Source organism: Acomys russatus, chromosome 30 (genome assembly GCF_903995435.1).
Source record: "Acomys russatus chromosome 30, mAcoRus1.1, whole genome shotgun sequence".
Lineage (NCBI taxonomy): Eukaryota > Metazoa > Chordata > Mammalia > Rodentia > Muridae > Acomys > Acomys russatus.
This window is the reverse complement of record NC_067166.1, coordinates 17,312,455-17,324,681: the sequence shown is the minus strand read 5'-3', so window position 1 is coordinate 17,324,681 and position 12,227 is coordinate 17,312,455. Positions and strand designations below refer to the sequence as shown.

Genomic DNA, 12,227 nt, shown 5'->3' with positions numbered 1-12,227 from the left:
GCAGATGTCTGGGGCTGATAACTGATGGTAATTTGTATGTACATATCATACCCTTTATCCAAAAATAGGGAAAACCTGAAACCTGGGGTTTTCAACATCTCTCAGATTTCTGTCTTCTTCCCTTCCTCCATTCATGGAACCAAGGTCTAGTTTCCCAGGATGGAAACTGCAAAAAACAGCACCCTTTCGTGTGTCACTATTGCGTAATCAGGCACTGCTTACCTAGCATGTTAGAGCTCTAATTTATAGGTGTCTCATCTGGGTAAGACTGCCAACTGTACTTCACTTTTCAGCGTAGTGAACACTGCCCCGCAGAGAGGAAGCTTCCAGATCAATTCTAGTTTGGTTTCTCCATATCTAGAATGCAACGTGTGTTGTACCTCTGTGCTTACTATGGGCCATGGCAATTCCTCAGCTCAAACCTTTCCACTCCCAAGGACATAAGAGTCTGAAAGTTCTTGATGTGCACCGTAGTTCTTCTATGATATAATTTCTAGAAGCCATAGTTCCCCTGGTGCCTTCCCTGAACCCCACAGCTTTGTACATTTCTCTAGGCCTCCTGCAGACAGCCTTGCAGGTCTGGATATAGTGTGACAGCTTCATCTCTGAACTGGCTTCTGGGCCTTATGCACTTAACACTTTGTCCATCCACATCTCTTTTTTTTTTTAAGTGTTTTTTATTTTATTTAATTAATTTATTCAGATTACATCTTAATTGTTGTCCCATCATTTGTATCCTCCCGTTCCTCCCTCCCTCCCACTTTCACCCCATTCCCAACCACTCCTCTTAAATTCATTTTTATAAAACTGTGTTTGTTGAGCTGGGCGTGGTGGCGCACACACCTTTAATCCCAGCACTTGGGAGGCAGAGGCAGGTGGATCACTGTGAGTTCGAGGCCATCCTGGTCTACAAAGCGAGTCTAGGACAGCCAAGGATGTTACACAGAGAAACCCTGTCTCAAAAATCAAAACAAAAATAACCTGTTTGTTTCGCATAGCTTATTTCTTAACCTGGGTATCCCACAAATAACTGAGACTCCTTTATAATACAAGGCTCCACAACACAATCTGAGCAGTTAAAGTCTGTTTTTCACCCTCTATGCTATTTTTTTCTTACCCTCAGCAAACATCCCAGTGCTACTTGCGCTTTTTAGTTTTCCTGGCCTCCAACTCCTTCCTCCTGATCTTCCTTAAACCTCTACCCATGGCCGAATCCCCTGGTCTAGTCCTCTCTCCTCCTTCCCTGACTGGCAGGAAGTCCAGGCCTATTCTCTCTCCTGCTCAATGATTGGCTGTAAACTGTTTTATTGACATAATAGGAGGACAATTGGGCAGCAGAGTTGACACAACATTTAGACATCAGAACTTAAAGTACACAGTAACCTTATATCTACACACAACTCTCTGCTTTTAACTTAAGCTGTTGATAGTTAAGGCTCTTAGGTTCTCAGCTTGGAGAATTGTAGAACTTTTACTGTTCCTACACAGCCATGTACAGATACTCACCAGGTCCAAACCTACAGCCTTGAGACATGAAAAACTGCAATCAGGTAGAGTCTATCCATGTTCAGGGAGCAGAAGACTCTAGAATGCTGTTTGAAGTGGGAGTCATAGTTACTGCTTCAAGGTCATGGCTCCTTGACTCTACAGTGTCACCACCCTTCTGTAAACAGAGGGCTTTATCAAGAGAGAAGAAAGAATCCTGAATCCTCACAGTGGCTTTGGCTTTAACTTAATCATGGAGGGTACACCTCAGATCCTGGGTAAGTCCTGCTTGCCACCTACATGGATACCAAGTCATCATTGATGGGATGTGTGTGGTATTAAGAGTTCATCCCAGTAACTCATTCTCCATGTTTTAGGAGCACACACCTGCAATGGTGACATCAGGTCCCCACTTCTTCAGACATGCTTCTTTAGCATGCCTTACTGCCCCCCCCCAATTACACCATCTGCAGTCACCTATGAGGTTATAACAAACCTCATACATTATGATTCTCTCTGCTCAAACAAGGGCTGCATGGTTAATAATTTGCAGTGTTTTATGGTCTTATTTTCCTCCATAATTCAGCAAGTAGAAATTGGTTTGATAAAGTCAGGTCATCTGAGGATCATGCCTAAACCTCATCAGCTGCATGTATGACACTGGCAGCAAGCTCTGGCCATGCTCACTGCAGTTGGTGTTTGCTATGACTGTCCGGATGTGGCACTGTCACCTGATGCACAAGAGCCTCCCATATATTGACTTTTATACTCTGCTGGATCTCATCATAATCTGTGGGGCTGTGAATCTACCTTTTTGAGCTGGATGTAGGGTGCTAGTTTGCTTCTGGATAATTTAGGAATGGCACCTTCTACACACATGCCTGGCAGCTGGTGTTCACATGATCCAGGAAGACTTCACAGAGCTCGTGAGCTCCAGGACATTATATTAAGTTTTATAGAAACAGCATAGGTCTCTGCATCTTTCTTATTAAACCTCGAGTGGGGCAACTTTCAAAAGGTAAGCACATCCCTTCTATGACTATACCTCCTAATGAGCATGCCCCATTGCAATTAGCACTGTGTGCTCTTCCTGTGTTTTCAAGGCCCTGTACACATGAAGCAGGTGACCTTTCCTCCACATCCATCCTGGTGTGCTCTCTCTACTATTTAATTTCTCATATTGATGGATAAGGGCTTTTGAGGAAGGAACGAAGCATTCATGAGTGCTGTTTGGAAAGTGAACACTCAGTTCCCCACATGGGAAGAGCTAAGCTGTTTCCAATCCAGCCTAGGCAGATCTCTGGGGAGGAAGTGGTGGTCAATGGCTATGTCCAGGAGAGAATGCTGGAAAGGGCACCTCAGCTTCTGCTAAGTACAAGGAGACCATGAGCAAGGAGGCAAAGGCTGTTCCCCATGACATCAGCAGCCCCTTCCTGGACATTCTACTGTATCCTGGAGAGCTCTTGGCATCCCCTGTGATGTCACCACTGTTGTAGCAACAGCAAGTGCTCTAAGGGCACTCACTCAGTACCTTGTCAAGATGTTGGCCAGACTAAGGAGTCTACTTGGAAGAAATAATGGGGCCCGTAGAGAAACCTCAGGGAGTTGAAAGGAACCTGGGCTTCCAGCTGAGGTTAAACCACCAAGAGTGAGGTGGTTCTGGGGAAGGCACAGTGAGTATTGGGCAGGGGATGGAGAGCTTCCTGGAGGAGGTGGGTTTGAGCTGGGCTTTTCAATAATGGCGTACAGGAACAGGAGGCTCCAGGAATCAAATAAACTTCCTTGCTTATCAATCTTCCTGAAAGTTCAGGATTCCATAAGAGTAGTTCATCCATCCCCAAAGTCTGGAGTTAGGGAAGCCAAAGCTGTTGTACTGGCAGCTCCAAGGTTTTACTGGGCATTTGAGGTGTAACATGGGAACAAAAGGAGATGACCATCAGGAGTCAAGGAGCTTCAGTATTTCCCAACTTAGGTCAGGGCACCACTGCACTTCACTCCCGCTGGTTTCTATAAGTGCCATGGCTATGGGACAGCAGTAACAGAGAGAGAGGAACATGCTCCGGGCCATGATCTTATGTTCTCAGGATTCCTCTGACCACCTCTCCCTGACATCTCCATGACAGTGGCATCTATGGGTTTATTAATCAATAGTTGTGGGTGGCTGGCATATCTCTAGTGTAGGCAAACTGTCACAGGTAAGGGATCAAGACAGAAACTGGATCCTTATTGCCATCTCTGGGTGTTTTGGTCTGTCAGTGGAGAGAATTGATCAGTCTACTGATTCTGTTCTGTAACTGAATGTGTTTTTAATCTTGGGTCACCATCTTAGAGTGACAATGCAGAAGGTCCAGGCCTGTCCACAGATCCTGAGTGTTTGTGATGGTGCCATTATTCTCCTGGCCTCAGTAATCCCAGGCTCAAGGGCTCTGAAGCCAAGTTGTATCCTGTGCAGTTGTGAAAAAGCCTAAAGAGGCCATCTCTGTGGTCACCTGAAGCATGTGTAGAAAGGCGGAGAAAACACACAGCTACTTAGATAGCCACTTCTCTAAAGAGTGGTGGGAGAGCTGAGATCTACAGAGCAGGCAGCTCAGGCCTGGGACAAAATCTTTAGTATGTCACTGGGTGCCAGCCACGCTCTCTGCCAGTATGGAAATCAGGGTTGTCTGTTTAAACTCTATGCCTTGTCACTATGCAAGTTCACTTGAGTTCTTCTCCCTACAGGGGCCAGTGGGGAGCCATCATCCCCCACAAATCACCTCTCCAAGAGGCAGATGAGGGAGGAAATGGAGAGGCTGACTACCCAGCTGCAGGTGATAACCCAGGAACGAAATGACCTGCGGGATCGCTTGATCCTCTTAACAGAAGGATCCTTGGACAATAGGTATTCATTGTGTCTAATCCCCTGACTTCAGTTTTGGGTCTGCAATGTCACCTTCGTTTTATCCTTTTAAGGTCATGAGTTCCAGGAGGCTGCACCTCCAGGGTGTTTCTGTGTCTAACCTCATATCCCTCGATGCTTCTCAGAGGAGAGGCATGAGTTTGGGCAGACTGAGATAGGAAAAGGACTCTTCTGCTTCCTCAGATCCTGTGGCTTGATCACATATGACAGAGATTGAGGCAGTGGGAGAGTGAGTTCCCAGCATGCATTTGGAAAAAACCTTGACAGGTGGTGGCTTGTATGACATACTATCTGCTGTGAGTTTGGGATGTAATTATTTTTAACTTGCCTGGCAAGTGATTGAGTGCTAGAAGCTCCTGGTAGCAGCTGGAGTGTCCTGGTCCCACTTGCTCTGTCTCAATGTATGACTGGAAGGCCTGGAGATCAACACTATTGTCTCTGACTTATGCCTTATACTCTGAGACAATACTGCTTCATGCAATTCCTCAGCATCCCAGTCTTCTCCCTCTGTCTCTTCTTCTAGGACTCTCTTTTTCTCTTTATCATGCACGCGTGTGTGTGTGTGTGTATGTGTGTGTGTACACATTTTCATGTCTATGTGTCTCATAAGACTCTGGGTGTCAGGGTTCTGTGATAGAGGCTGAGGCTTTGCCTGTCTCACAGTTTGAATGCTGAGTTCTGGAAGCTGCACTTTAAGCAGGGCTGCCCTTGGCCTTTGTGGTCAGATTGGAGAACACTGGAAGGCCTTGGGTAGTTTATGAAGCTGTCCTGATGCTGGGTCTCATCCCCAGAATTATGTGTACAGTCTGATTCTACAGTAGTGGTCACCCAAGTTCTAGAATCACTGCTCTGAAAGAAGAAAGAATGGAATCACAGGTTTTGGGTGGCCAAGAAATGGGGAATAGATTACTGGCAACAGAATGGGATAGCCAGCCCCTATGGCTTACTGACTCTCCTCTCTGAACTCATGAAACGCCAGGGCACCCTTCAACTGGACACCTAGCCTCTGCTGCTGTCTCATAAGCAAGTTTCCTGAGTAGCAAGACATGCCAAGACTTAGGGCCCAGAATGTGGAATCTTCTAGGTTTGGCTAGTCCAGGGCACAGTCCGACTTCACCAGATCCTTAAGGCCTGTATTCATGTGGTTCTTTGCTCTTGGGGCCAGGCCCTACAACAGGCCAAACCCTTTCGTGGAGAAACTCAAGAAGGAACACAAACATCTCATGATGGACCTCCAGAGCTTGGAGACAGAGAAAGCTGAAGCCTCAGAGAACCTCAGGGAGCTGGAGAAGGAGACTGGCTTCTACCGGTAAGTGCCATCAGGGACCCCAACCCTTCTGGAATGGCCATCAAAGCCTTTCTTTGTTTCTCAACTGAAGAGTCCACAACTCTGGCTCTATCCTTTCTGCCACTTGGCCATCAGCCTGCCTGTGCCTTTTCCACTCAGTTGTGCTAAGTGTGAAGGAGACTGTTAGCCCCTCCCAGCATTGTGCTTCCCGCTTCAGGAGCTTCTAGATAGAAAAGGATTGAGCTTGAGAGGGATGTCAGGCAGCCCTGGGCCTCAGGGGCTCCGTCAGGGTTTACAGAGCTTTTTCTTACAGGACAGGTAGTTAGAATGTTCTCCCCTTGGGTCTCCTGTGCCTCCTTGAGGGTATTTGTCCCGTCTTTGTTTTAAATTTTAATTTATTATAATTTATTCAGTTACATCCCGAATGTTATGCCCTCCTTGTATCTTCCTGTTCCTACCCTCCCTCCCTCTTCTGCCCTACTCCCCTCCCCTAGAGTTCTGACAAGAGGGGCCATTGTCCCCCCCCCCCACCATATGGCCACAGAGTGTCAGGTCTCATCCAGATAGCCAGCTTCCCCTTCCTCTATGTGCCTGCTATCCCCCCTTCTTTTTGATGCTTCTGCATGACCTTGGAAGGTAAAGGACAGGTGGAGACTTCTCTTCCATTTTGAAGGGCTTGGATCCCTTTAGGTTTTGGGGACTTTAAAACTTCCTTATAGGTATTGGGAACTTTAGGACATGTCCAATCTCTCTCTCCCTCTGTGTGATCTAAGTGCAGCTTCCACCTGGGCTGCTTCCTAGTTCTTCATGGGAACCTGGGGCCAGGTGAGGGTTATGGGGCTGGGAGTAGGGATTAGAAGGAGGAAGTTGGCAGGGGCTGACTCTGCAGAGGGTGTTTCCAGCAACCTCCAGAGCAGGCTCCTGATGGAACAGACTCAGCTGAAGAAGAGAGTGGACATGCTGAGGCAGGAGAACAGGAAAGTGCAAGGGGATTGGGCCCTGCTGAAGCAGATCTGCAAGGACCGAGAGGAGAGCAGCGACCTCCAGACCAAGCAGCAGCAGGTAGGGGCAGTCAGCTGGGTCAGGCTAATGTCCAGCCGCATTCGCCCAGTGACCTGCCTGTCCGCTCATCCACCTGCCTGTGCTTTCACTCTCCACTCTAGAAATCCTCTCTATGTGCTTGCTCCTGCATGGAAGCCTGTGCACGCCTGTGTGCAGCCCTCCACTAAGCACGACCTTGTAACCAACAGGAGCTAGAGAGACTGGAGGAAACGCTGCAGTGCATGCGGAAGCAGAAGCAGCTGGCCATGCAGCAGAGGGACTCGGTCTTCAACCTGAAGCGTCAGATGCTGGTCCTCCAGATGAGGTAGGAGCCTAGGCTGGGAGGAGAGGGTGACGCCATCTGGGTCCCCTGTACCTGGGATCTCTGTCTTTTCTTGGCTTCTCTTTGCCAGCAAAGGTAAGAGCCACTGCAGAGAAAGAACGCCTCCAAGTACTGGGCTGGGCCAGTCAACAAGAACTTCTGTCCAGGACAATATGTTTGATGCCCTGTGTGTCTGAGGCATTGGGACTCCCCTCTGTCCTCCTTCATATGTTCTGAGCAGTGTACCCTTCAACGCACAGAGATATACAGGCATCTGCCTCCCACTGTTTGGGGTCTCAAGGTGTCCACAGCCACACTTGGCTGAAATTACTTAGGAACGTCTCCAGATCGATCAGCATCCCTCCCCTGACCCTGATCTGTAGCGTTTACCCATTCCAGTGAAAAGGGTTCTCTGGAGAGAACAGGTGAAGGTGTTTCCAGAATGAAGCCAGCAGCTGTGTCTGCTGCAGGGAGGATCAGAACCTCCACAGGAGTGCTCTGTAGCACACTCCGTTAGAGAGCCAGGATGCAGTTTGGCAGCTCCAGCCCCAAGGAAAACACGGGTTTCTGTTTGGTGCCTGAGCCTGTGCCGGGTTGCTGTGCTCAGACACACAACTCAAGAAACGCTACCCAGCAGGACAGGCTCTACCTTGCATGTCACTTGGGTGCAAGGCGCCTCCTGAGCAGGAGGAGTGAGCTGCTCTCATGACTTTGTTGAGGCGCACAGGGCGCAAGGCTCCATCGTGTCTATAACATGACTTGGTCCATCAGTAGCTCATCATGGAGAACGTGTACATCCCTCCTATGCTGCTGACTATGGCAGGCTACTGCTACAAAAGGATGGCCCTGGACCACAGTAGAACGTCCTTGCCTTCCTAAGACAACAGAGATCATACACGACCTAGACCAAGTTCTGACATGTGCTTAAGGCTGAGGAAATGTCCAGGTCCAGCTCTTAGACTCTTATTCGTTGGAGTTCCAATGACTTCAGTTAAAACATCATGTTAACTGTCCAGTGCCATTGAGGTGGTGGGAGGTAGCAGCCTGACAGCTCACAGGGCAGATCACCACTAGGCCTGTGCCTTAACTGTCTTTCTCTCCCAGGTCTGAGAGACTGCAGCATGAGCTAAACCTGGCCTCAGTCCAGCAGGAGAGCCTCCTCCTGCAGAAGGAGCAGCTGGATGAGAAACCACCTGCTGAGCCCCATCCCCAGCAGCCATGGAATGCCTGGGATGACATTTCTTTATCTAAATTTGTTACCTTTGTGTGAATAGACCCTAAGTTTTTCTAGCCATTGAGCCAGCCAGGCTGCTTCTGGGTCTGATTTCCTTTACTTTCTGACACTACCCCTTCAGAGGACTAATGTGACCACCTTCCCACTAAGAATCCAAGACCATCCACAGCCTGTGGGTCTGTGCTGCTAAATCTGCAGTGAGGGAATGCTGCTGAGCATAATTTTCTATTGGTGTTTTGGTTTGGGTTTTTGCTTTTACCTATTTTGGTTTTGATTTTGTTATTGGAATGTTATATGTTATTGTTTTTCAAATTTTCTAAAGATATTCACTGTTAATGTTGATGGACCTTTTAAAGCCTGTTATGAAAAATGTATTTGTTATGATTAAAAGTATAATTTTCAATTCCTCACTCCTTAAGGCCATGATTTTGTTCAGCTGTGCTGTTTCACTCTTGTATCCCAAGAACTCACAGGCAGAGATGGATCTCCGTGTGTTCCAGGCACCATGGCTACAAAGGGCATGGTGTCTTGGTGTTGATAGTGTGGCTTATTCCATGGAGACACACCTTATGATGGAATTAGCACCATACTCTATCCATGATGTCATGCATTTATCTATCCCTACAATACAGTACACTCCTTATTGGGCCCGTGAACCAAATCAATGAGAAAAAACACCTGAACAGCTCTATAGCTTCTGAGGAAATGAAAACCTTCACTAAGGGGGTGTAAAAGAAATCAGGAAACCCTGGGTCATGTGCCTCTTTTTTTTTTTTTTTTTAACCATACAGCATTCCTGATGACTGCACAACAGAGGAATGGCCTTCCAAGTCATGGTGGGAAATAGATTTTTCTATCAGCTCTTGGCCTTTGCCCTATCATTTGGTGTTCTGTTTATTTTGGGGGGGTCACTTGTGTTTATTTTCTCTAAGGTAGATGTATTTTGTCTAATGTAAGTCTTTACTCCACGTTCTTGCAGTTCCCTCAGAAGAGGGAGTCAGAGCCTCCGTGAGAGATGATGGTTAGGCACCATGTGGGTTCTCTGAGAGAGCAGCAATTGCTCTTCACCTAGGAGCCATCACTCCAGCTCTTGCGCTGGGCTTGTGTCCTTCCTGCGCATGCACTGCATTAGCTGGAGTGGACCACGCCCAGTCAAATGGATGTGTGTCTGCCCTGTGTGGGGAGAGGTGCATGGCTAATCGTCTTAGGCTGCCAGGTATCCACGCGGGGCTCTTGTGCCTCACTGTTCTCCGTGGATTCAGGATCGTGCCCCGGCATCACTTCTTCTCTGTTTTGCAACAGATCTCACCTCTCTCCGAGGAGGAGAATGTGGAGAAGTCATCTGTGGTAAAACAGAGACTTGAGATGCTCCTCGTGCAGGCTAGGGATGGGGAATCAATCGTTTCTGATAAGAAGAAAAAGATCTTCATCTGAGCAGTGCTGGGAAGAATCTCCAAGGCAGCCATGGTACTTGGAGCCTGCAGCGTGGGCTGCATGTTTCTGGTGCAGAAGACGCATGTGCGAGCCCAGGACATGAGAGGGACTTTGAAGCTGCCCTTTTGCCAGGACAGATCTCAAGAGTGTATTGAGCAAGTGTTTCTTCCAGGTGACGCTTTCTCTGATTCTTGGAATAAATCTGATTTCTAAGACTGGAGGTGAGTCAGAGAGTGAAAGTGTGGAGGAAGTAATCGTGTGGGTCTCCAGACAGTTGCTGCAACCCAGGCTCTCTAAAAGCTCAGCAGCAGAAGCAGGGTAGAGGCTTCGCTTTCTCTCTGCCATAGGGAACCATCTCTTTCTGAGCTCACACTAACAAGAAAGGGTGTGTAGATACTCAGGACACTAGGCGAGACTAGCTTTAGGCCTACTCCCAAGTTACTATGCTACATAATGGGCCTTCCTGTTCATCTTAGCAGCTGGAAAGAGCCTGTGTTTGGCTGCTTCTTAAATGCTGCACATGTGTAGCTTAACCAGGCTTTTCCTACTGGCACTTGTGCATGAGGACCATAATTTTATATCAACCTTTCAAAGGCTATACTGCCCTTTAAGGGGTCACTATGGAGAGCAAGGACAGTACCCTTCATGGCCACACAGCTAGATGAGCAGCCAGGTTTTTCTCAGCTCTCACAACCCAAGTCAGCCCATTAGGTTGCTCTCTGATCTCTTATCAACGTGATTGTAAATGGTTACAGTTCCCTGAGCTGCCTTTCTCCATGACCCAGACAGCAGGAACTCTGAGCTCTAGAGCCTTTTTCGTGTTCACTGTTGGCATCAGAATCAAAGACATGGTGTTTCCAGGTCTTGCAGACATTAAAAATCACCCAGGAGCCTCTCAACCTGTCCCCCTGCCGACGAGTTCCATGAACTGTTCCCAACCCCAGCTCCTTGTCTTTTTGTACTTTTGCCCTAAGACAGAACTCTGCCCAAATGCCCCTGGGTACTCCAGGAACAGCTCTTCAGATGGGGAGTCAGGACGTGTGTGTGTGTGTGTGTGTGTGTGTGTGTGTGTGTGTGTGTGTGTGTGACTTTATATGTAAACCAGCATATGGGATTAAAGCCAGCATTTCCTTCTGGGGTTCTCACTGTTATAAAGTTCAGTGAAGGGATGGAGGGAACTGTGTCAGCTTCCTTTTCGTACTGACCACTTCTTTTTCTTTTAATCAATTCATTCGCTTTACAACATGGTTGTAGCCCCCGCCCCCTCTCCTCTAAGTCCTACACTCCCATCCTCTTTCCCCCAACACTCCTCTGCTATTCCTCACAAAAGAGGAACCCCACCCTCTCATCATCCACCCAGCTCATGAAGTCTCGCCAGGCTGAGCACATGTTCTTCCCATGTAGCCTGCTGAGGAAGCCCCACCAGGATACAGAGTTCAAAAAGCTGTCTATGTCAGAGACAGCCTCAGCTCCCCTTTCTAGGGGACCCTCAGGAAGCCTGAGCTGCCCATCTACTACATTTGTGTAGGGTGCCTTGGGCCAGTCTATGCATGGTCCTTGCTTGGTGCTTCACTCTCTGCAAGGCCCACTGGGCCCTGGTTAGTTGGCTCTGTTGGGTTCTTGTAGAGCTTCTGTCACCTCCGTGTCCTCCCATTCACCCCCAACTTTTCCACAAGACTCCCGATGTTTTACCCAGTGTTTGCCTATGAGTCTCAACATCTGTTTGGATCTGCCGTTGGATGTGCCCTTTCAGAAGACAGCTATGCCAGGGTCATGTCTACAAGCATAGCAGAGTATTGGTAATAGTGTCGGGTTGGCGCTCTCCCGTGGGGTGTGTCTGATGTTGGGTCAGGCATGGTTGGACGGTCCCTCCATCTGTGCTCTATTTATCCCTGCACATCTTGTAGGCAGGGTAAATTTTGAATCAAAGTTTTTGTGGATGTGTTGGTGTTCCCCTCCCTCCACTAGGAGTCCTGTCTACTCAGAGGGTGTCCTCTTCACTCTCCATGACCCCTGCTACTAGGAGTCTCAGCTGGTGTCACCCTCATGTCCTCCCAGAGGCCTACCCTGTCTTAGGTCTCCATCTTTTCACAGAGATGCCCTTGCCTATGGCTTCTCTTCTCTCTGCAGGTCCTCTGTCCTCCTGTCCCTGCTCTCCACAGCTCTAATCTCCATTCTCCCTTCTCTCTGTGCTCTCTCTCCTACCTTGTTCCCTCTCTCTAACCATTTCTGCTGTCTATTCTATTTCTCCTTGTGAGACTTAATCATCCTTCCATGGCTCCTCCTTGTTCCTCATCTTCTTTAAGTCTGTGAATTGCCATGTGTTTATCTGATACATCCTGGAATAAATGGCTAAGATCAGTTATACGTGAGTACATACCATATGTACACTGACTAATCTTTGGTCTTTAAAAAAAAAACACTAATATGTCAGCTTCTAGAACCATGCATAGCAGGGCTCTCAGCTTTTTGTTGGAAGGATGACAGGTGAAGAAGGGATGATCCCTGTTAACTGCTCAGAAAG

At 48.0% G+C, this 12,227-nt stretch overlaps 1 protein-coding gene across 1 annotated transcript; it reads left to right on the top strand.

The window, feature by feature from the left end:
• The first annotated feature begins 1,738 nt into the window (after window positions 1-1,738).
• On the top strand, window positions 1,739-8,378 carry LOC127212227 (disks large homolog 5-like). The gene is made up of 6 exons (XM_051172272.1): window positions 1,739-1,763; window positions 4,207-4,366; window positions 5,550-5,693; window positions 6,575-6,734; window positions 6,923-7,038; window positions 8,140-8,378. The coding sequence occupies exons 1-6, from the start codon at window positions 1,739-1,741 to the stop codon at window positions 8,303-8,305; spliced, it is 771 nt and encodes a 256-aa protein (XP_051028229.1). The 3' UTR covers window positions 8,306-8,378.
• The last annotated feature ends 3,849 nt before the right edge of the window (window positions 8,379-12,227 follow it).